Here is a 23,442-nt window from a genome sequence, read left to right as displayed (position 1 = left end):
TCCGGCTTGTTAATATACCGATAAAAATGCATCCGACCACATCCTTGTCCTTTTGTGAGGTAAAAAAAGGGAAATTGGGATTTTTTTTTCGATTTTTGTGTGTAAAAGAATGTCAATGTGTACAAACGTGTGTTTTGCAATCATTGTCAGTGAGAGATATAAGAACTCTGACTGCTTTCTTTATTCGGTTTTCATTTTCTTTACTTTCTTTCTCATTTACTTATATATATTTGTTGATATGCTTTGCTTTCTATGCCCCATTTATTTTGTAATATTTAGAATAAAAAAATAGCTATAAGGTTCCATTTCAAAACAAAAATAAAAAAATATAAGATGTTTGTATGGATAACCTTGTTTTCAAATGCATCCCTTCTTTAATTCAAAAAGATCAAGCTCTCTTTATATCTAGGGTATAATCTTTTATTAAGTTAGATAACATGCGTCTCTCTAGCGTGCATCTGTTTGTGATGTAAACCATTTATCCCAAACGCCAACCAGAGAATGTTGATTTGCCATGCTGATTGTTGTTAATGATGCCATCTCCAGCCAAGGAACCGTGGTTACGAACAAATACATTATCGCCCCTTGCAACATCCACAACGACTGTATTACTTACTGAACCATCGTCTCCATTTTTAGCCCGTAGAAAGGTTGAACCAAATACTGTGTCGTTGATCACAAGCTCGATGGAATGCTCAGCTGTATGCATACGGATAACCCAGACAAATACGTAGGTACCACTTTTGGGAACTGTGAATATACCTGTCGCTTTATTGTATCCGTCGCCATGATTGGATATATTTGTATCGAAAATCAGCGTTTGACGAACAGCAAGAGACCGAACAACAGTCGACATGCGAGCATGGAACGCAATAACTTCTGACTGTTTTCTTTGAAAATTAATGTTGACATTACAAGAACCTGAAATATAAGATGGTAGTTTTAAATAAAATACTGATACGATACCAAACTGCTATGTGTGATCATGTGTCGTTATTCTTCATCACGTGCACTTTGATCAATTAATAATGTTTTTGTCCATCAGTACAACTGAAATATAATTAACTACGCATCATTTTGCGCCTGTCCCAAGTCAGTTTGTTAGTCTTGTATGCTTTTTAACTTTATGTGCTAATTTTCATCTAGTGATACATTATATTAATATTAGGCTTGGTTCAATCCACCATTTTCTACATAAGAAAATGCCTGTACCAAGTCAGGAATATGACAGTTGTTATCCATTCGTTTGATGTGTTTGAACTATTGATTTTGCCATTTGATTTGGGACTTTCCTTTTTTGAATTTTCCTCGGAGTTCAGTATTTTTGTGTTTTTACTTTTTGTTATATTAAAGGTATCAGATATTTTATCAAGTATTTCTTTTTTTGTATTGTTCGCTATTCTATTTTCAACGACTTTTTGAAATAGCAATGTATATTATGGATGTCTTAAAAAGGTAACTTGCTTGTTCGTACTCTTTATTTCAGTTCTATTGACTTTTTTTATTATTATTAAGACCATGATAATTGATTTATTGGTCTAAACCTGTTACAATTACCTTATTAGTTCTATTGGCTTACCATCATTCACTGAACATTCATCTCCAGAAGCTAGACAACAAATCGCCATTACAAACATGCTTGACACCAACATTTTGTATTCCTAATACTCTCAGTTGTCCTATGATATGTCTTGGTTGGATGTATATCACTATTACATACACTTGTTGCGTCCGGCTTGTTAATATACCGATAAAAATGCATCCGACCACATCCTTGTCCTTTTGTGAGGTAAAAAAAGGGAAATTGGGATTTTTTTTTCGATTTTTGTGTGTAAAAGAATGTCAATGTGTACAAACGTGTGTTTTGCAATCATTGTCAGTGAGAGATATATGAACTCTGACTGCTTTCTTTATTCGGTTTTCATTTTCTTTACTTTCTTTCTCATTTACTTATATATATTTGTTGATATGCTTTGCTTTCTATGCCCCATTTATATCGGCATTATGTTTTCTGAGTGTGCGTCCGTCCGTTCGTTCGTCTGTTCGTCCGTCCGTTCGTCAGTCCGTCTGTTCCGCTTCAGGTTAGAATTTTTTGTCGAGGAAGTTTTTGATGAAGTTGAAGTCCAATCAACTTGAAACCTAGTTAACATGTTCCCTATTATATGATCTTTCTAATTTTAATGCCAAGTTAGAGATTTTATCCCATTTTCACGGTCCACTGAACATAGAAAATAATAGTGCTGATGGGGCATCCGTGAACTTGGGACACATTCTTGTTTAGTTTAATTTTGGATGCTCGAAATTATGATTTTTTTTTTTTACAGTAGACCTTAATAACTTCTACTTTGAATGTCCAACAAATAAAACTAGGAAATTGGCAATAAGTGTACATCTCAACTTGAGATATACTATCTCTATAACATCTTTCAACAGCAAGGGCTTCGTGTCTGATATCTATATATATAAAATCATTTCAAACGGATTTCTATCCCAATCAAATACTTACTATACCCCGAGACATATATGTATTGGTAAACGGACAGAAAGTCATAGGACAAAAAGTCACAGGACATAAAGTCGCAAATTTGATAGGACAAAAAGTCACAGGACAAATAAAGGCAACAGTAGTATACCGCTGTTCAAACTCATAAATCCATGGACAAAAAACAAAATCGAGCAACAAACCAAAACCGAGGGAAACGCATTAAATATAAGAGGAGAAAAACGACACAACACTAAAATGCAACACACACAGAAACGGACCAAGCATCAGACGAAATCCCACGAGAACAACAAACACAACAAAAAGTCACAATGAATTTTTTGACATCTGTTTAAATATATAAGAGAAAGATCTAGAAATATTTCTTTTTATTACATCTATTCATTTCTAAGAGTAGGACATTGTTCATAAGCTTTGTTAAATGAAAATTTATTAAATTTTAATCATGCAAAGGAGATATTTCTTGGCACCATGAAGCCATTTTTAAGTACAAAGTCACTTTGACATTTTATTTTCGCAACAATCATTTGATCAGTATTGATATTTATTGAATCAATTTTAATTACAAAGTTCCTTATGTATCACAGTTAAAGAAAAAATCAAATATTTTATTCTAAAATTATTTTTTTTCTTGTTTAAAGAAAAATATTCTAAAAACTGAATTGTGACTTTTTGTCTGTGACTTTTACGGTCCTGTGACTTTCTGTCCTACATTCATGATCATTCATATGTATTATATGTCTCTGCTATATCCTCGTGAATTGTATTTTCGACCTACTAACATATTTTTCAGAATTTCCCTTTCATATGTTTGAACATAGACATGCCTTATATTTTGAGAGTCAAAAGTATATAGGCCTACTTTAGTCCTATAACATATGACTTCGCATTCTTATTCAATTTTTAACGTTTTTATACTGATATTTTCATTTTTTATTTTTTTTTAGGGTGGCACATTGATAGTAAAACAAAAATATCAGAACAGTAAATAGAAATAGTAAATAATGCCCCCGAGGTCATATGTTATAGGACTAAGGCCTACTTGTGCATAACAGTGGTTTCCGTCTCTCACAATTATTACCGACCGTTTTGGTTGTCTTTTTTTTCAGAATTTTAGCAAATAAATGATATAGGTATAAAAAAAAAAAGGTAAAGAAACAAACACTTTAATAGTAATCTCTAAAGAAAATCTGCTTCTTTTCAAAATAAGCATGCGCATGATTTAAAAATTTGTAGTTTTGTATTTGCCGCGACTGCAGGTTCTCCTATCACGTGACCAAAGTTTCCCGAGAAACAATGCTGTTGTTTACAATATGGCGGACCCCAGGCGGCAAGAGTAAATAAGATTAGCAAGATAAAATTCAATGGTAAGAACTAATTAATTGAGAATGTCAATCAAAGAAAGCATTCTTATTTCACCTAGAACGACAATACACCAAATCAAGCCTCATAAAGATTTGCATTTGATAATATTTCAGGGGGCCCCCATTTCTTTTCATGCTAGAAATGATTAGCAGGATCGAACATAAAAAGATAAATTATCGCTGTGTTGAATGATAATTTCGTCTGCTTATATAACATTAATTCAACTTTATGCTCAAACTGTTAAACGAACAAGTCTCTATAAACTGTTGCACAGTGGGTAACAACAGTATAGTAAAGAATGCGTCCCATCCATCCTGTCCTGGAACATGTACATCAGGATCAAGACTTCATTCAAGATGTGGATCCAGAGAGGTGTTTCAGAACCACCCTTATTAAAAATCAATGCTTTTGAATGGGAATATATGGAATAATAGGTACTTTCATTTTTGATACTGACTATATCATGTGGAATATTTAGACGAGCCCGTTAGGGCGAGTAAAAATATTCCACATGATGTAGTCAGTATCAAAAACGAAACTACCTATTATTCTGTTTATCAGTAATTATGACGTCACACAATGTATTGCCTAATAATAAATATTTTCAGTGATACAGCCAGTACGTGGATACTCGAAAATATGGACCATAATTTGGTATTCGGCCTTTGGTTTCTTTTGGTTTCCTTTTTTATAAGTTCTAAAACTTTAACTTTTATTTTGTGGGTTGTGTTGGTGTTAGAATAGTATTAATGGAACAATTGAGTTTTTCAAGAAAAAATTAATACATTTTGATTCACGGTTTACGTGACAGGAAACCAATCTTTATTTTCTTTTTTTTGCACAATACATTTCAAAAGACATAAATGAACACCATTACTAGTGCTACTTGCTTCATGTTAATATTTAAAATCTATTTTCAATGTTAAATTAAAGGTTTTTTTAAACGCGACAGGAAACCATAAGAAACCGAAAGCATTTTTTAAGTTTTATTTTATTGCAAAATCTGCTTAAAATAATTTGAACAGTATACTTTTTCTCAAAATCCATCTTTAATGTAACAGTATTATAAAACTCCTAAATATGTGCTTGTTTTGAAAACAATTAGTACAATTTATTCAGAAATATCCATTTTTTCTTCATTGATACAGGATACCATAATCGTTGTATCTTGATGTTTAAGCCAAAAAATGTATTTATATTTGGTTTTGAAATTCCAGTTATATACAATTTATTCCAAATCATTGGCAATGTAACCTTTTTTAAATCCAGTAAAGAAAAAAACTTTTAACTTGGAATTAAAATCTTTAAAATAGGCACAATGTGATACTTGTGACGTGTACACCATCTACATGGTTTCCACATTTTCACCTACTTTAGTGAGCTAAAATCAAAAAAGAACTTCTTTCAATTCATGCATGGTAAAAGTTTACTTCTCCTTTGACAAGTTTGTTTGCAGAACATGAATAAAAAATAATAATTAAAAATTGTGACAAAGATGCCAACTTTGTACATTCCAAGTGTAACGGTATATTAACATGTATTTTTTATTAAATTATATTTATTCACCTAAAATATCCAGTAATATGTACTGCTGAAGTTAAATCAATCCAACGAGCATTGGTACAATGATAATAGACGTAATTTCGATTGATTTTTCCTAGGACTCTTCACATCGTTATCGGGAAACGAAGTGTGTTCTAACGTCTGTCAAATCTGAAATCGATTTTGTCAAGTCATTGGGCATTTATTTTCACACAGGATCGTATGTAACATTATGCACATAGGTAAAATAACAAACCACCGGCACAATCTCTTTGACAATTGTATTTTCCTCATTTAAACAAGACGAAACAAGTCTACAGATTATGTTTGCTAACATCCCGTTGGAAACAAAAACAATGTCTAGACCTAGTATTTCGTACATCCGGTCGTAATGGCGTGATCACATGTTAGTCACATGTTTCACGTATGACCGTAAATGAATAGACAAACAATTTTATTAAAAAAAAATGAAATAACTAGACTTCTGTTTCGTGTGAAATGTAACGCATAACGATAACGTCATTTTTTAACTTAATTATTACGAAGAACAGAACTAGAATGTAAATCCTCTCTGATTTACCTGTTTGAACATCTCGCGAGAGTTCATAATTGCATATTGTTATAAAGAATTCTATTACAACAAAGCAGATTACATCATCTAAAATTTGCGTTACGAAATCGGACTCCAAAGTAACGCAACTGTTCTTACACCTGCTACAGAAATACTTATAATTCTCGGCATTTTCTTCAGACTATTCTTATTGGTCGATGTTCTTTATTATTTGAAAGCAAAAGTTACGAATCTGCTGGTGACGATTACCTATAAATCAGTCAGCGTTATGCACTTCGGAAGCGGAAAGTAACGCGAGAAACGACACAATAATACGGTCGTATAATCTTTGAAATTTGTTAATTTTAATTTTTTTTATAGGGAAGAGTAGCGCTAGTAAGTTAATAAAAAAATAAAAGAGATTTATTATTCATGCATATGTATTGTACATGTGAATGGTATAAAGGATTATACCTTGTTTTTAATATTTCACACTACCAGTGATTTCTTCGAACCTTTATACATGAAAGTGGAATGCAACATGTAAAACAATTAAATGTGGTATTTGAAAAAGTTACAGTTACCAGACATTTATTTTCTTGTGTGCATTTATATATATATATACCAACTAGAACACACCCGCGAAATCGCGGGCATATACAGCTGGTGAACTGTTGTAGGATGATTTTTTGGAAAAGATATTATGTATTGAGAATTACATAAAAGGTATCTCCCGTTTTCCAAAGTCCGATATTTGTTTCCTTTCTGTTGAATTCAATTATATTCGTGTTTCTGGCCTACGACCACAATTATTCTTCTCCTTTGCTACTTTCCTTTTTTGTTAAAAGTCAAATCAAATAAAAAATTTGCACCGTTTCAAACATGAAATAAATGTAACTGCTTATATATAGACCATTAATAGTCTAAAAAATATGCTTCTATGACAATCCATCAATGCTTTTTTTGAGAGCCTTACTAACATGCCAATGGTAGGATTTAAATCATGTATAAATGACTAATACCGACTAAGGCTAATTTGAGGGGTTGTCGATCGGAGGGCCGTCCTGATCGCGAAATCCCGGGCTTAAAACCATGAAATCCCGAGATGCAGAATTTAAAGAAATTAATATCCCGAAATCGAAAAATATATTCCCGGATCCCGTAAGGATCAATCCCCAAATCCCGAGCTTAAAAACACTCGATCCCGACGCCCCGACAAAGGTCCTGCCTCCCTCTAATCTCTACCTTACTTTCATTTTTGCCAAATCACTATTTTCCCTTTTAACAATAAATTATATATAGAAATTCCCTGACAGAATACAGAGAGTCTCTATATATTAAAGTAGTATTATCGTAGTTTACATGCAGATAAACGCGAAAAATATTGTCCTCTCTAAGGGATGTAATAGTTGTAATTTTTGCGATCTAAACACCATGATAGGAAGAACGCTCTACGATTGGTTGTACTTGTGTCAAATCACTATTTTCCCTTTTAACAATTAATTATATATATAATTCCCTGACAGAATACAGAGAGTCTCTATATATTTAAGTAGTATAATCGTAGTTTACATGTAGATAAACGCGAAAAATATTGTCCTCTCTAAGGGATATAATAGTTGTAATTTTTGCGATCTAAACACCATGATAGGAAGAACGCTCTACGATTGGTTGTACTTGTGTCATATGTTTTACTTATTTTATTATAAATGCAACTGGTATGACCCTTTGAATAATAAACATTAAAAAAAAAACAGTAGACAGAATACAGTGATTCTCTATATATTAAAGAAGTATAATCGTAGTTTACATGTAGATAAACGCGAAAAATAATTGTCCTCTCTAAGGAGGTTTAATAGTTGTGGTTCTTGCGATCTAAACACCATGATATGGAGAACGCTCTGATTGGCTTATCTATTTTTCTTTTTCGTTATCTATGATACGATTGGTTGTATTTGTGCATGTTTCAAACAGGAAGTCTTATCTTTGACTAAAAGTCAGTCTGATTACGGAATCATTTCCGGACTCCTTTTTTGTCGTTTTTCTCCCAAAATAACTCAATCTGAATAATCATAAGAATGGATGACAAATGCGACTTCGCATGTTACCTATAGGACACAGAGGCATGATGATTGATTTATTGTGGAAGGAAGAGAAGCGACACCCAAAATGAGGTCTTCTCGTTTAATAGTATAGAAATCTTAATGGGCCATTGTGTTTTAAATGGATGTTATTTAATATTTTGTAGTATGTGTTTTAGTGAGATCCGGGTTTGTTTACCCTTTCCATACGACTGTGGAAAGAGATTCCCAGTTCCGGACAGCCTCCAAAGACACAGAAGGAAGTCACATAGTAACGAATTTATAAAGAGTCGCTGGTGCCCATATTCACAACCAAAATGTGATGGCTACAGGGTAAGACCGCACTAGAATTGCCATGACAAATACACTAACCTGATAACTACTAGAAACATTGTGAACGAGACAAGGAGGGAGGATGTATACACGCCAGAAGACAAATTCATATTCACTGACACAACCAGGCAATTTACCGAATTTCTTGAGGCTAGTATTCCAGATTTTTTTCAGACTTGCTAGGTGTGGAGCCCCGGAATCCATCAACCATGAGGCAACTCCTCAATACTTGCAAGATCTGTCACCTGTGAACTCTCCAAGCAACTTTTCGATAGATATTGATTTGAAACCACATGAACCTTCCAAAATTTTACCTCATTCTGAACCATCACCTTTATTTAACTACAACCACCACTACTGATTCCTAATTATAAGCTTTAGTTTCTACAGCCACTATTATATTATTATATATAAACAACCGTCACCAACAGAACAAATTTTAGATTTGATCATGACCAGGGCAATTACCACTACATCAGAAGAACCAATTACCACTACATCAGAAGAACCAATTACCACTACATCAGAAGAACCAATTACCAGTACACCAAAAGAACCAATTTCCACTACACCAGAAGAACCAAATACCACTCATCAAGATGAACCTTTAGATCTCTACATGAAATTGAAACCAGCAAATAAATTGAATTTAAGACCAAAAGAGATTCTAACCAGCTCTTAGACACCCGTGTCAATAACTATACACGTGTTGAAAGTATATAATAGGTTAATTTTTTTCATTGGTCGAGTTAGAACTGACCATAATATTTAAATAAGGTCAATTCAAATATGTCGTGCTATACTTTTGGCGGCTGTGCGAATTTAAGATGTCATTCGAGGTTCGCTTTTGGTGCAGTAAAATTTTATCCACCCTCCTACTCGACTTGATGTATTTTTTCACCTTCCTACCCAACTTAAAGTATTTTTTTCTATACTATATTTGTTTAATTAGAATAATGTGAGTAATACACAGAATTTAAAAATTATTCATGATATGTCTTTAAGTACAGAATGAAAGTTGCTTTTATCTTTGTAGATTGGTTTTTGCGTTCGTTACCTGCAGCGGCATAGGCAGACAGTAACAGATGAACATTTAGTATTTTGCATTTGTCTTTAATGAAATTAAAGCTTTGCTGTACACTGTCAGGCGAGCTGATGCCATGCTAAGGTGTTAAGTTTATTTTTGTAAATGATTTATGTTTGCTTGAAATTATGAACTAGAACACAACTTCTTATCTTTTAAACTGTCGATTTAGAAAGAATATGGTAAGAGTTGAACATACTAGTATATTATCTACTATATGCAAAATTATGCTTGCATTTGTTACAACTTAAACTTTCATAGTTCTGTAGACAGTCAGAATGGGCCGAATTGTTTTGGTGATAAAAATATTCAAGTATGTTAACAAGTATAGGTAATTTGTTTGTTTTAATAAATAAAAAATACTGTTATTTGATTTCGAAAAGGTTGTCGATTTAAAAGTAAAAAACTAATCGAAGAATTCAAACACGCATGAGTTAATTATCAGTGTTGTTCGGTCATGTATGGGCGTAAACTTTAATATTCCATATAATACTGTATATATAAAAAAAAAAGAAAAACATGGATATGCGATATCGATCAATGACACAAAATTTTAAATGAATGATTTAAAATAATTCTTCAATCAAAATATTGAAAATTTAGATTTTTTAATTGTAAGACTTGAAGTGATTTTTAAATTCCAGAAAAAATCAGATATTAAGATATTGAGTTTTAGGAACTTATTTTTAGATTGGTTAGGTAACTCAGAGTGAGTGCATTCAAAGTTTGTCAGGAATTGTGTGTTCTTTGTTAAATACAATGTATTATTTAGATTAGGGAAAGCCAAATTAGTTATACAAATTAATATAATATATGTAAATTTCAAATGAAGTCCAATAACCATGCATTCAATATGGTCTTATTTACAGAAACACAAAAATATTTATGAAACAAATTATATGCAAATTTTATTTGTTTTTCGTTTCCTTGTATGTTTTTATTCTGTTCTTAGGCAATTGATAGGGACAAAAAAGCTGATATATTGGTGAAAGTGGTGTCACATGTATGTGTGTTGGGTGTTACCATAAAGAAAATTACCATTCCTGCCATTTCACAGCTATATAATTTTGAGTATGGTATTGATGGCCTTAGAATGTGGAGAGCATTTGAAATTGGTTCAGGTAAGGCCATAAATAAAGAATTATGAAAATTTTCAATATTTATAATGGTCTGTTGTTCATTGTTTTGATAAATGTTCATTGTTTTGATAAATTTTTTTGTTAACAATTCCAGAAATCTAAGGGTAAAATTGTGATGAGTCTTATTGTAAAATATTGAATTCTTAAAGCTACTGTTTAAATTATCCAAGACTTTGTGATGTCTCTCAAGATGCATCCTTTCTCCTGCATGACACAGTTGAATGTGTGTCTAATTACAGGCATGATTTTAAAGGTAACAAAAATTTAAAAGTATAAGGCTTTTGTTTAGGGCTTTTCGTGCGTACTATATTTTAAAGCCTAAAATACAAATAGTTAATTTTTTTTCTGTCTTTCAATGGTTAACAATCACCCATTTCATCCGGAAAATTAGCGGTGGTTACCTGAGCGTTTTTTTATCAGTTAGACGCTTGTAACTAATGTAAATGTATGGCGGTCTCTAACGTTCTGACGTAAAACAAGATGCCAACAAGATGTTGTGTCCCAGGATGTTCTGTGAGTGGTGGTCACAAATTCCCTTCAAATCCTGAGCTGTGTCTAAAGTGGAGGGTTGCCCTAAAAAGATCTGACCCCACCAAAGGTCTATGGAAACCGGGAAAACACGACATTGTTTGTCATCAACATTTTACAGTAAATGATTACAAGGAGACATTATTAGGTAATTTTTGTATGATCTACAGGTAGTTTATTTGCATTCTATTACTCTTAAAATTATCGGCATGCATTATAATGTCAGTAGTTGGATTTATGGTGACCAGAAAGTGTTTTTAGGGGGTGGAAGTTATAAAAATTAAATGAACATTTTTTTTGTAAAACTAGCAGCATAAATGTATTGATGTAAGTAGCTTTGTATTGATATCAAAAGTTACATCAACTGTTCAAGCCTGTGTTTTACCTTTTCTATTACTATAATGTGTAATTTTTTATGAATAGTATTTCTTAACACCTGTAAATTAATGTTCAAAGATCATGTATTGGGCACAATCATTATCACAGCTGACTGACATATTGTTTCTGAAAAAAAATATTGTTTTAGCATGAATTTTTGTGTTTTAAAGTTCGTGTTGCTTTGTGGTTTTGTTTTCCTTTTTTAGGAAGACTGCAACTACAGAGAATGTGAGTACAGCATTATTTAATGATAGAATAAAATCCTTATTTTTTTAATAATATGATCATAGTTACATGTAACAATCAATGGAAAATTGGGATTAAAATAATTTCAGATATAAAATAAAAAATAAATTAACTGTCAACTCCATAAATTGATGTTAATGAGGGTTACAAATGTATGTAAAAAATGTAAGTGGCTCATAATTTAAAATTAGCTGTTTGTTATCAATGAGTTGTTTTATTACATGCATGTATCCACTCCAGGTTTCATAAAGGCACAAATTGAAATGATTTAAACCTAAGAAATTGCCAACCAACTCTACATTGAATACATAAATTATAAAAATAAGCAATTATGCATGATAGTCAAATTACAGCCTTCAGCTTTGAGCCTTGACTCACACAACAAAGTTACTTAATTTGTAAATACCACCAATTATAAGTCACACCTGCAACATGGAGAATTGGTTTTTGCCATAGATAAACTTACTCAATGTCAGAGTGTGATTGGATGCGGAACAAAGATTTCTTGTTTAACCTCATTAAATAAAATCTTAATAAGTCTTATTATTTATAAATGTATGTAAATAGTATAAATGTATAGTGCTATCCCCACTGCAATATTAACAAAAGTAATGCAGAATACATGTACATGTAGATGGTAGTTTTATTGCCTAATTAAAAAAAAATGGTTTCCAAGCACATGTGTGCAATATTTTTAAAATCAGTTTCATGCTTTGTTTCCAGGTGATCGAAGTAGACTAAAGGTAGATGCAGTACCATCAGTGTTTAGCTTTCGTCCCAAAATAAATATTGTAAGCCCTAGAGCTTTAAGAATGCAATCTAGAAAAGCCATGAGTGTGGACACAGCTCTTAACCAAGGAGTACAACAAGAGGTTGAAATTGAGTCAACACCAAATAGTACCGATATTTCCTTACCTTCAGAGCCTGACATACATGTACACAAGGACATGCAGATCCAGTGTGAGTTACTTGGTCGGTATTCAATTGAGAGGTTTATGGACAATCCAAAGGCAGTTTCATTTTATACAGGTTTTTAATCTTATGAACATTTTATGTTCTTATTCCATGCACTAGGTCCTGCTGCATATGAGCTCAAATATAAATGTTCAACCCTTCATCCATCTGATCAGCTTTTTATAACATTGATTAAACTTAGATGTGCCAAAGAAGATGTAGAGTTATCCTTGCTATTTGATTTATCTGTTTCAACCATTGCTAGGATTTTTAATACCTGGATTAACTTTCTTTATTTTCAATTGAATGAATTAAATATTTGGCCATCAAGAGACATTGTTGATAAGCATATGCCAGTAGATTTTCATAGAAAATTTCCAAGGACGAGAGTTATTCTTGATGCTACCGAGATTCCTATCCAGAAATCTCAAGACGTTAACATTCAGAGTGTGACTTGGTCATCCTACAAGCACAATAATACTGTGAAAACTATGGTCGGGTGTACCCCAAGAGGTGCTATATCCTATATTTCAGACTGCTATGGGGGATCTACCAGTGACAGGCAGATTATTGAAGACTCAAGTCTCTTAGATAATACCAGGTTTGAATCTGGGGATAGTATAATGGCGGATCGAGGCATAATGGTTCAAGACCTCTTTGCAAACAACGATGTGTATGTTAATACGCCTACAATGCTGAAAGGAAAATCACAACTAGAGCCAGAAGAAATTGTGAGGGATAGACGTGTTGCATCCAAGCGTATCCATATAGAACGTGTTATAGGATTAGCCAAACGTTTTAAAATTCTTAAGTCCGAACTTCCAAACACCAAACTGTCATTAAGTAACAGAATTGTATTTGTTTGTTTTGCATTGACAAATTTCAAGAATGCAATTGTTGATAAATTTGCCTAGATTTTCAAAGGGTCCCATTTTTATATTTATATTGTAATTTAACCAAAGATAGTAAAATTGGCCTTATTTTCATAGTTCTAAAGTTTACTCCTGAGATGTATCCACTAATTACAAAAAATGTAATTATAACTAATTTTGGCTTGTTATAAATACATGTATGACATTTTCGGTACCTAATGCTCTTATTTCTTTGAGTATGTTTAATTACTTTATTTATCAAGTTCAGCATTATTGGAGGAAAAGAGAGGGGGATGTCATGAATTAAGAATTATCCACAAAAAGAAGGGGGGGGGGGGGCTTCAATTGATTATAAATCAGAAGGGAGGTAACAAATTAAAAAATATAAAGTCTCAATTATTTTATTAATTTTTTTATAGTATTGAGGCAATATATGGCCTAAAGTGTTTGGAGTAAAACAATTCCAACTTTGGCAGCAGACAACCAACACAGTAGTCATGATTAATTCCAATTTTCTCAACAAAGAGGTCTTTGAATGTGTACACAATAAAATAACAATGTTCTCTATTTGATAAAAATAGTTGACCCTGAATTTGGTCATAATAGTTTGATGATTTTTTTTAATGTTATATTGTTATCTTTGTCATATTCCAAGAAAGAAAAATTAACACCTGGAACAATGCTCTCATCTCGTCCTGTATATGGACACTTCACCTCCACAACACAATCATCTCCAATTAAAGCGTCCGGGGAAGCTCCAAGATATGGTTTGTCAGCAGATATAAACAGTCCACATGGTTGACATTTCATTTGAAACTTTTTTTCAAACTTTGTTATTGCCTTCTGCTCATACATTTTACCATGCAATACAGACTTCACCTTTAAGAACTTTTGGGAACACAATGATTCACATAATTTTTGTATATTTCTCCTTGTGGTAATTTTTGAAATTTCTCCAAATCTAGATGCTGTAATCCTCCACTGTCTTAAATAAAACCATTTCTTATTGCTGGATTGTCCTCTTGACTCCTTTTCAGCCAATTTTGCCTGTTGTTCTGTAACCTAAAATAGTAGTGAAATCAGTATAAAATCTTGACTTTAAGAAATTTCCAGCCTGTAAAGCATTTTTTTTTAATTTTTATATACATGTAGTTAAAAGATCTTAAAAGATTTCTAATATAGTTTATAAGATATATCTCATATAGTTTATAAGATATATCTCATATAGTTTATAAGATATATCTCATATAGTTCATAAGATATCTCATAAATATAATATATGAGATATATCTTATAAACTATATTAAGATATTATAAACTACATAAGATATCTTATAAGCTATGTAATACATGTATACCTTTAATATACACTTTATAAGATATATTAGACATTATATAAGATATCTTATAAACTATATATATGATATCTCATATAGTTTATAAGATATATATATATATATATAAGACATGTAAGATAATATTTATAAGATAACATAATTGATTATTTTTTATATATAAAGATATTTTATATAGTTTATAGGATATTTCATGAATTCAAGCAATCCTTTTTATTTTATTCAGAAATAGAAACATTTATCCAATCATAAGATGTTTTTTTTATTGAAATACAAGAATTTTGGAACTAGGTACTGAATATACAGTCAAACATGTTTATAAAAGTGTGGAAACTATTCTGTTTTGAAAATTAAGTGAATAAAAACTGAATTATTTAGAGTACAACAATGATCAGTAAATTTTATGGTTCGTGGTACCCTATATGCTATATGAAAGCTGAATATTTCTTATTTAGTGATTATGAATTGTTAAACTTTAGCGTAAAAATATTTAAGGGTTTTTATACATTAATATTTATTGTACATGACCAGATATTTTGGAGTTTCCTTGTATTGGCAATGATTTACATATAAATTGATGAATTGTCAAACCAGTAAAGCTCTATCGACCCAATATTCAGCAAATGGTAATGGCAGGTAGGCATGATCAAGCTGGGCAGTCTGAAATACAAATTCAAAACTATATTAAAGAAGCCATGTGCATATAAAATATAAATACAATGCAAAGGATTTGAATTATTTTTTAAACATGGAGTTATCTACCTTTGACTAACAAAATTTATATCCATATACTACATGCATTGTATTACAGTGAATTTGACAATATGAAAACTCAAGGCTACTTGCTGTCTTTAGTTGATATATAGTTTTTTGGATTATTTAATACCAGTTATTTGAATTTACAAGAACAGTGTCATGTTTAAAAATAGAAAGGCAAGGTAAATTTTCTTAAAATCAAGAACATGCAAACTTTTTGTCTTTGTCATGTGTATGATTCAAATAGGTTTATTAATAATATATGACTATGTGAGTGTATAAATTGTTAATGTTGTTTATTGTTAATTTTATTCTTTGTATTACCTTAAATTTGTTATTTCTATTTAAAATTAAAAAAAAAAATCAAGTTTTTCTTGTTAACCATCAACTTTCATTGTACCTGTATATCAGCTGTAGGAAAAATATATCTCAGTGTAAGGTCTTGAGATGATTGAGAGCAGAAGTTAATCATGGTGTTTCTGACATGGTCTGTAAACCCTTCCATATTTCTGTATTTCTGTGGTCTTGGGTCCTCTAATATTTCAGTTGGTTTTCTTTTAGCTAATTTTTCAATTTTCACTGGAGCACCTAAAATATTAAAAAATTAAAAATGAACGAAAACAAGAGACAAAAACTCTAGTCAAAGGCATGGCGGAGATATTTTTTCTGAATCTTGACATGTTTCCATATATATGTTTAACTTTTTAGAACAATAATGACGTAAAACTTCTTGTACTATTGATTTACGGTCGGACATCAGATATAAAGAAATGAAACTTGTTTTTTCTCTCAATTCTTTGGTTGGAATAAATCGCTTTTACAGGACAGTTAGTTAAAAGAAGTTACCATTGTAATATGTCTTTGGTTGTTGAAAAGTTTGTAAACCTTCTGTACATGATTTCTGTATCGAAATTTCTCCAGTATTAGAAAAAACATCAGCCATTAACAGCACTGCAGCTACATGCTTGCAGGTGGCGTTGGGACCCTTTCCTGCTGGACATTCACACTTGGAATTAACTGGGCTGCCAGATTTGTCAAGTTTGATGTGATAGTTGTAAGTTACCTGCAAATAAAAAAAATAAGTGAAGCTTAAAATAAATCAGATGATTTTATTTGAGCATATATTGGTTTGGCAGAGCAATTACTCAATAAAAGTAAACTGAAAGAGATACAATAATGGTTTAATATTGAAAAAAGTATTACAGAGTATAATCATGAAAATTGGAAAACATGAAGCAGAAATCAATAACACTTATTTCATCTTAGACATGGTTTGAGTTAAGCCTTTTTCAACTGATTTTTATGGTTTGTTCTTATGTTGTACTGTTATACAACTGTTTCAGGTTGGGGGAGGGTTGGGATCTCGCCAACATTTTTAACCCCGCCACATTATTTATGTATGACTTTTTGTGCCTGTCCCAAGTCTGTAATTCAGTGGTTGTCGTTTGTTTTTCATTCATTTATTTATATAAATAAGGCCATCAGTTTTCTCGTTTGAATTGTTATACATTGTCTTATCGGGGCCTTTTATAGCTGACTATGCAGTATGGGCTTTGCTCCTTGTTGAAAGCTGTATGGTGACCTATAGTTGTTAATGTCTGTGTAATTTTGGTCTTTTGTGGATAGTTGTCTCATTGGCAATCATACAACATCTTCTTTTTTTGTATTATTTTCTCAAATAGAATATTCCACATTTAAGTTATAACACACATTATATAAATGTTATAAGGATGGGACAAAACTGTTAATGATGCAAACCTGTTTTTTCATGGCTGCGCCAACAATACCACTTAGGAAAATACCATCAACAAGGATAAGTACAGAACAAGCTAAGATTTTTTTTTGCTTGTAGCAAATCTCTTCCTTTCTCCAATGCCTTTATGTCGCCATTCACCTGCTTATCACCTGTAAAAATTACAACATATAAAAAAATATGAAAATAATTTTAGGATTTTTAAATGAACATTTACTGGTAACAATTACAGAATTGTTTTAATATGGACGCCACTATACATGTATTTGCAAAATGATATTTTATATAGTTCAATCTATCATATTCTGTACCCTGTTTAACCACATTTACATTATGTTAGAAAATTATATTGGAATTTTTCGGCTTATGTTGGGAGACATGATTGGCAAATGCAATATGTTTGTTTGGTAACTTTCACTTTAAAATACTTTACCACCATGGAGATACTAACCTGCTAATCTAAATAAAAAATAGCCATCAATTTGCTCTCTGGTTACTTTAGAAAATACCAATCTGTGATCTGCTATAAGCTGCTTATATCCATGTTTTGGCCATTCTATGTCTGTAGCTTCTGGAATTTCTATGAGGGGTGGTTTGAAATTATGATTTCTGTCATATGCAACCAGTCTATAAGCATAATTATTAGTGTGTGAATTCAAAATTAAAACTATTTATTTCTATGTAATAATTAGGACATATAAAAGGATTTTTTTTTTATTTGGTTAAACTTTTGTTGCGAATAATTTTAAAATAATTTGGTATATTGATACAGTATGAAAACAATGATTTTTTTTTTGCATGTTATTGTTTTGTTCATAAGTTTCACAGGCCCTTGATTCTATCACTTTCTATCCATGTTATTTTATAATATAAGAACATGGAAAGTAGACCTTCCAACTGATAGAAATAAGTGCATGTGATACGATTGTTCTACATTTCAACTTAATCAAATTGTTAAAAAAAAAGTACCCCTTTTAAGATCAAGAAAAAAGAAAAACGATTGACAAAATATTAATTCCAATTCAACAAAATTATACTTCAGACATTTCCGCTTCTTTTGGTGCCAAGTTCACCAAAATCTAACAATGAATACCAAAAAAATATACTTTATATGAAAGTATACAACAACTAAAAATTGACTATTACGTTTGTATGTTATGACGTTTTTTTCCACGTACTCACTGTACTTAGGCAGACTTTAAAGTCGTTAGCATCCCATAAAATATTGTGCAATTAACATGATTTAAGTCATCATATACCTATCAATCAGATCTGCCTTTCTGCCTGTAATTACTGCACCCTTAATACTCAGTTCTGCCTTCAATTTCGGGACGGTCCACAGACGGTATTTTGCCGCCGCCATAGTTTACATTAGATACAAGCGTCTCGTTGAAAATAAAACGCACGCGTAACCACCGCTAACGTTTATGCGGATCCGACTTGTAAAATTACGTGATTGTTAACCATTACGATGACGTCCTAAAGGGAATTGTGACGTTACAAATACGGGTCATCAACATCAAAACATGAAGGAACTATATGTTAACTAAAAAAATGAATGAAGATAGAAAATTAAATAAAGGCAAGTGTACTTTTAAAAATGAGAACATTCCTTGGAACAAGGCTATGAATGATGAAGTTCTTCAAATTGAAGCAGACTGCAACACCAGGATTTAAACAGGAGTCATTTGGAATATTATTTGTTGATACTAATGAAAATATTATTTGGAATGTAACTCAAATATCAACTGCTATTGCTGAATTTTGGCCTCACATGAATACTAATAATATGCTAAGTCATGATAACTTTATATACGTTGAGACCGAAACATGCTACATCAACAGAACGCAAGCTGGGATTTACTATCGAAATTACTATCCAGGTAAAACATTTGACCGTTGCTTACGACTCGAAATTTTCCAATCGACTAAGCTCGATGGAGTATTTATATTTAGTCAGTAATCTCCAGAGAATTTATATCAAAACCCATGCTTTTAAAATAGGATTTCTCTCCTCTTCCGTGAATGTATAATTTATTATATGATATTTGTATTTTTACTGAATATTACTATACCATCGATTCGATTACTCTGCATATTATGGATCCGGCCGATTGAAAGTGTTACTTGTCCTGTATTTTAGTTAACTGAAAGGCAGTTATATATGCACAAGCATCAGACAATTACCTTGTATACATGTTGTATCTTCTTTGATTTTATGTCTTTTGGGACAACTTATAGCAGGGAGGCGTCTCGGCTTTTTCTTTCGGGGTTGAAGTCTGGTATTTCGTCGGAGAATTTCACACCTCCTGCCTTCTTCGAAATTATGCCAACAGTTTTGAGTTCCTGGATAATATCGGATGACGATCTGGCTTTCTGTCGTGAATGTTGATCCAAAACAGAGGCATTCTATCCTCTTGTTTTGTTGTTTCCTTTTCTGCAACCATTAAAACAATCGAATTTGGTTAATTTAGCACTCATAATTATTGACCTTCTAACTTGAAGCCGAAAATACAATAATGAACGTCTCCAAGAACATTTATTGTGACGTTGTAGAACAAAACATTGCCTTTTCTGTGTTTTTAGCTCACCTGGCCCGAAGGGCCAAGTGAGCTTTTCCCATCACTTTGCGTCCGTCGTCCGTCGTCGTTGTTAACTTTTACAAAAATCTTCTCCTCTGAAACTGCTGGGCCAAATTAATCCAAACTTGGCCATAATCATCATTGGGGTATCTAGTTTAAAAATTGTGTCCGGTGACCCCGCCAACCAACCAAGATGGCCGCCACGGCTAAAAATAGAACATAGGGGTAAAATGCAGTTTTTGGCTTATAACTCAAAAACCAAAGCATTTAGAGGAAATCTGACATGGGGTAAAAATGTTAATCAGGTCAAGATCTATCTGCCCTGAAATTTTCAGATGAATCGGTCAACCCGTTGTTGGGTTGCTGCCACTGAATTGGTAATTTTGTGGAAATTTTGCAGTTTTTGGTTATTATCTTGAATATTATTATAGATAGAGATAATCTGTAAACAGCAATAATGTTCAGCAAAGTTAGATTTACAAATAAGTCATCATGACCGAAATGGTCAGTTGACCCGTTAAGGAGTTATTGTCCTGTATAGTCAATTTTTAACCATTTTTCTTAAATTAGTCCTGTATAGTCAATTTTTAACCATTTTTCTTAAATTAAAGTAATCTTTTACAAAAATCTTCTCCTCTGAAACTACTGGGCCAAATTCAATCAAACTTGGCCACAATTGTTATTGGGGTATGTAGTTTAAAAGATGTGTCCGGTGACCTGGTCCACCAACCAAAATGGCCGCCACGGCCAAAAATAGAACATAGGGGTAAAATACAGTTTTTGGCTTATAACTCAAAAATCAAAGCATTTAGAGCTAATTTGACAATTAATTATAGTCAATTTTTAACAATTTTCATAAAATTTGTAAATTTTTATTAACATTTAACACTACTGGGCCAAGTTCATTATAGATAGAGATAAATGTAAGCAGCAAGACTGTTTAGTAAAGTAAGATTTACAAACACATCACCATCACCAAAACACAATTTTGTCATGAATCCATCTGCTTCCTTTGTTTAATATTCACATAGACCAAGGTGAGCGACACAGGCTCTTTGGAGCCTCTAGTTTCTTTTTGGCTATGGTATTTTCGTTTTTTCTTTTAATTTATTGTACATTAAAAGAAATTCTGAACTGATTTGTTATTTCGATGATTTTACATTATGTTCATCTGATACAGACATTACGCGTCGATATCGACAAATAATGTTTCAAATATCCATCTGCTACAGTCGTCTATATCAACCATTCAGTTTTTCTTGGTTGTCGATATCGTCGATACAGAAAATATGAATTTGATATCGACAATGAAAAAAATGTCTTCATGGTTTGTTTCTCTATTCAATAAGACATTTAGCATTACCAGAATAACAAGCATTATGTGAGTACATAGTCAGTCCCCTTTTGATTAAAAAATCATTGTAATGGAACTAAAATTATAACTTGATCTATAACTTATCATGGTGTTAACTACATTAAATAAAAAAAAAAAAGGAAAAACATCCAATTTGTCATTTATCTTAAAAATGCAGTCTCTTCCACCATTTTCTTCATTTGAAAATGCCTGTACTAAGTCAGGAATATGGCAGTTGTTGTCCATACGTTTTGATGTGTTTTATCATATGATTTTGACATTTGATGAGGGACTTTTCACTATTCCTAAGAGATCAGTATTTTTGTGATTTTTGATGAGTTGTTATTCGTGGATATAAAATGCCATTGCTTTTGTTCGAAAGTATAAATTTGTTATTGATGGACATAAAATGCAGTTGCTTTTGTTTGAACATCTGTAGAGTTTTAACATGTCAATATAAGATGTCATTGCCTTTGTTTGAAAGTCTGTAGAGTTGTTATCTGTGGATATAAAATGCCATTGCTTTTGTTTGAACGTCTGAAGAGTTGTTATCTGTTTATATAAATAAAGGCAACAGTAGTATACCGCTGTTCAAAACTCTTAAATCCATAGACACAAAACAAAATCGGGGTAACAAACTAAAACCGATGGAAACGCATTAAATATAAGAGGAGAACAACGACACAACACCGAAACGGACCAAGCAACAGACAAGACACCACGAGAATAACAAATATAACATCAAAACCAATTACATGAATTTTGGATAGACAAGTACCGTGCCACGTCTTATCTCAAAAATAAGAGAAAACACAAACGACTCAACGTTAAAATGTAACACACACAGAAACGAACAATATTATAACAATGGCCATCTTCCTGACTTGATACAGGACACTTTTAAAGGGGAATAAAAGTGGTGGGTTGAACCTGGTTTTATGGCATGCCCAACCTCGCACTTTAATGGCAAAGTTAAATATAACATTGAAATGACAACATAATATTACAGGACTACAATACAAATAAATAGAAGAACATATTAGACAAAGAAAAACAGGATTAATAGATAACAAAAAGCATCAGGTTTAAAATTCAATACGCCAAAAAATGCGTCTTGTCCACACAAGACTCACCAGTGACGCACAGATATAAAAGATCGAAAGTGAAAAAAGTACAAAGTTGTACAGCACTGAAGATCAAAAGTTAAAAAGGTTTTGCCAAATACGGCATTGTTTTTATGCCCGGGATAAGAACACCATTATTATATAGAAGGATTCATGCTATTGCAAGCAGTACATTTTAACAAATGAATATAAAAGATATATACATAATAAAACTGGAGTTCATTGTGTAATCATACGTTTTTTGATTGAGTTAAGTCTGCTAATTGATATTTTATCGTGTGTTTTTAGATGTTGTGATGTTATGCTATTGTTTCAGAAAAAGGGAGAAGGTTTGGATCCATTAAAACGTTTAATCCCGCTGCAAATATTTGCACCTGTCCCAAGTCAGGAATCTGATGTACATTAGTTGTCGTTTGTTTATGTAATATATACGTGTTACTCGTTTCTCGTTTTGTTTATATAGATTAGACCGTTGGTTTTTTCCGTTTGAATGGTTTTACACTAGTAATTTTGGGGCCCTTTATAGCTTGTTGTTCGGTGTGAGCCAAGGCTCCGTGTTGAAGGCCTTACTTTAACCTATAATGGTTTACTTTAAATTGTTATTTGGATGGAGAGATGTCTCATTGGCACTCACACCACATCTTCCTATATCTATTCATAAAAGAAGCACTTAAAGACACACATCAAATCAAACATCCACACTATATGATTGATGGTTGCTTAGCGTCCAGTGGCAACAATTTCATGAATGTTCAGGACGAGAACAAGTTAACAATAAATACAATATGTAGGTCTAGTAATAGAGGCCATTCGTGATGATCTCACCGCCTTCTTTTTTATAATTTTGTTACTGCATGTTAAACCCTCCCATAAAAGATTAAACGACCTTAAGCACCGGGACCGAATGGCCATATTAACATCAACTTTATCGCAGAACCGCGAG

The 23,442-nt window shown here is 32.2% G+C and overlaps 2 protein-coding genes and 1 pseudogene across 2 annotated transcripts; 1 reads left to right on the top strand and 2 right to left on the bottom strand.

Moving 5' to 3' along the window:
- Positions 1–324: 324 nt before the first annotated feature.
- On the bottom strand, positions 325–1,701 carry LOC134707613 (complement C1q-like protein 4). The gene is made up of 2 exons (XM_063567558.1): positions 1,580–1,701; positions 325–921 (listed from the first exon to the last, which is right to left on the bottom strand). The coding sequence occupies exons 1-2, from the start codon at positions 1,650–1,652 to the stop codon at positions 479–481; spliced, it is 516 nt and encodes a 171-aa protein (XP_063423628.1). The 5' UTR covers positions 1,653–1,701; the 3' UTR covers positions 325–478.
- Positions 1,702–8,825: 7,124 nt separating this feature from the next.
- Positions 8,826–13,617, top strand: LOC134713992 (uncharacterized). Its single transcript, XM_063575278.1, has 4 exons — positions 8,826–9,008; positions 10,411–10,579; positions 12,473–12,709; positions 12,824–13,617. Exons 1-4 carry the CDS (start codon positions 8,826–8,828, stop codon positions 13,615–13,617), a joined length of 1,383 nt encoding a protein of 460 aa, XP_063431348.1.
- A 343-nt stretch (positions 13,618–13,960) lies between these two features.
- Positions 13,961–18,802, bottom strand: LOC134713880 (uncharacterized; annotated as a pseudogene).
- Positions 18,803–23,442: the final 4,640 nt, after the last annotated feature.

This window comes from Mytilus trossulus, chromosome 1 (genome assembly GCF_036588685.1).
Source record: "Mytilus trossulus isolate FHL-02 chromosome 1, PNRI_Mtr1.1.1.hap1, whole genome shotgun sequence".
In the NCBI taxonomy this organism is placed as follows: Eukaryota; Metazoa; Mollusca; class Bivalvia; order Mytilida; family Mytilidae; genus Mytilus; species Mytilus trossulus.
The sequence above is the reverse complement of the archived record's forward strand: the minus strand, read 5'-3'. Positions and strand labels throughout refer to the sequence as shown.

Bases quoted from the DNA above. Each gene is read 5' to 3' on its own strand.
- LOC134707613 (XM_063567558.1), bottom strand. From the start codon at position 1,652: ATGTTGGTGTCAAGCATGTTTGTAATGGCGATTTGTTGTCTAGCTTCT. The intron at 922-1,579 runs GTAAGCCAATAG...CTTATATTTCAG, and splicing joins TGAATGTTCAGTGAATGATG to GTTCTTGTAATGTCAACATT.
- LOC134713992 (XM_063575278.1), top strand. From the start codon at position 8,826: ATGACCAGGGCAATTACCACTACATCAGAAGAACCAATTACCACTACA. The intron at 9,009-10,410 runs GCAAATAAATTG...TTCTGTTCTTAG, and splicing joins TCTACATGAAATTGAAACCA to GCAATTGATAGGGACAAAAA. The intron at 12,710-12,823 runs GTGAGTTACTTG...TCCATGCACTAG, and splicing joins CAAGGACATGCAGATCCAGT to GTCCTGCTGCATATGAGCTC.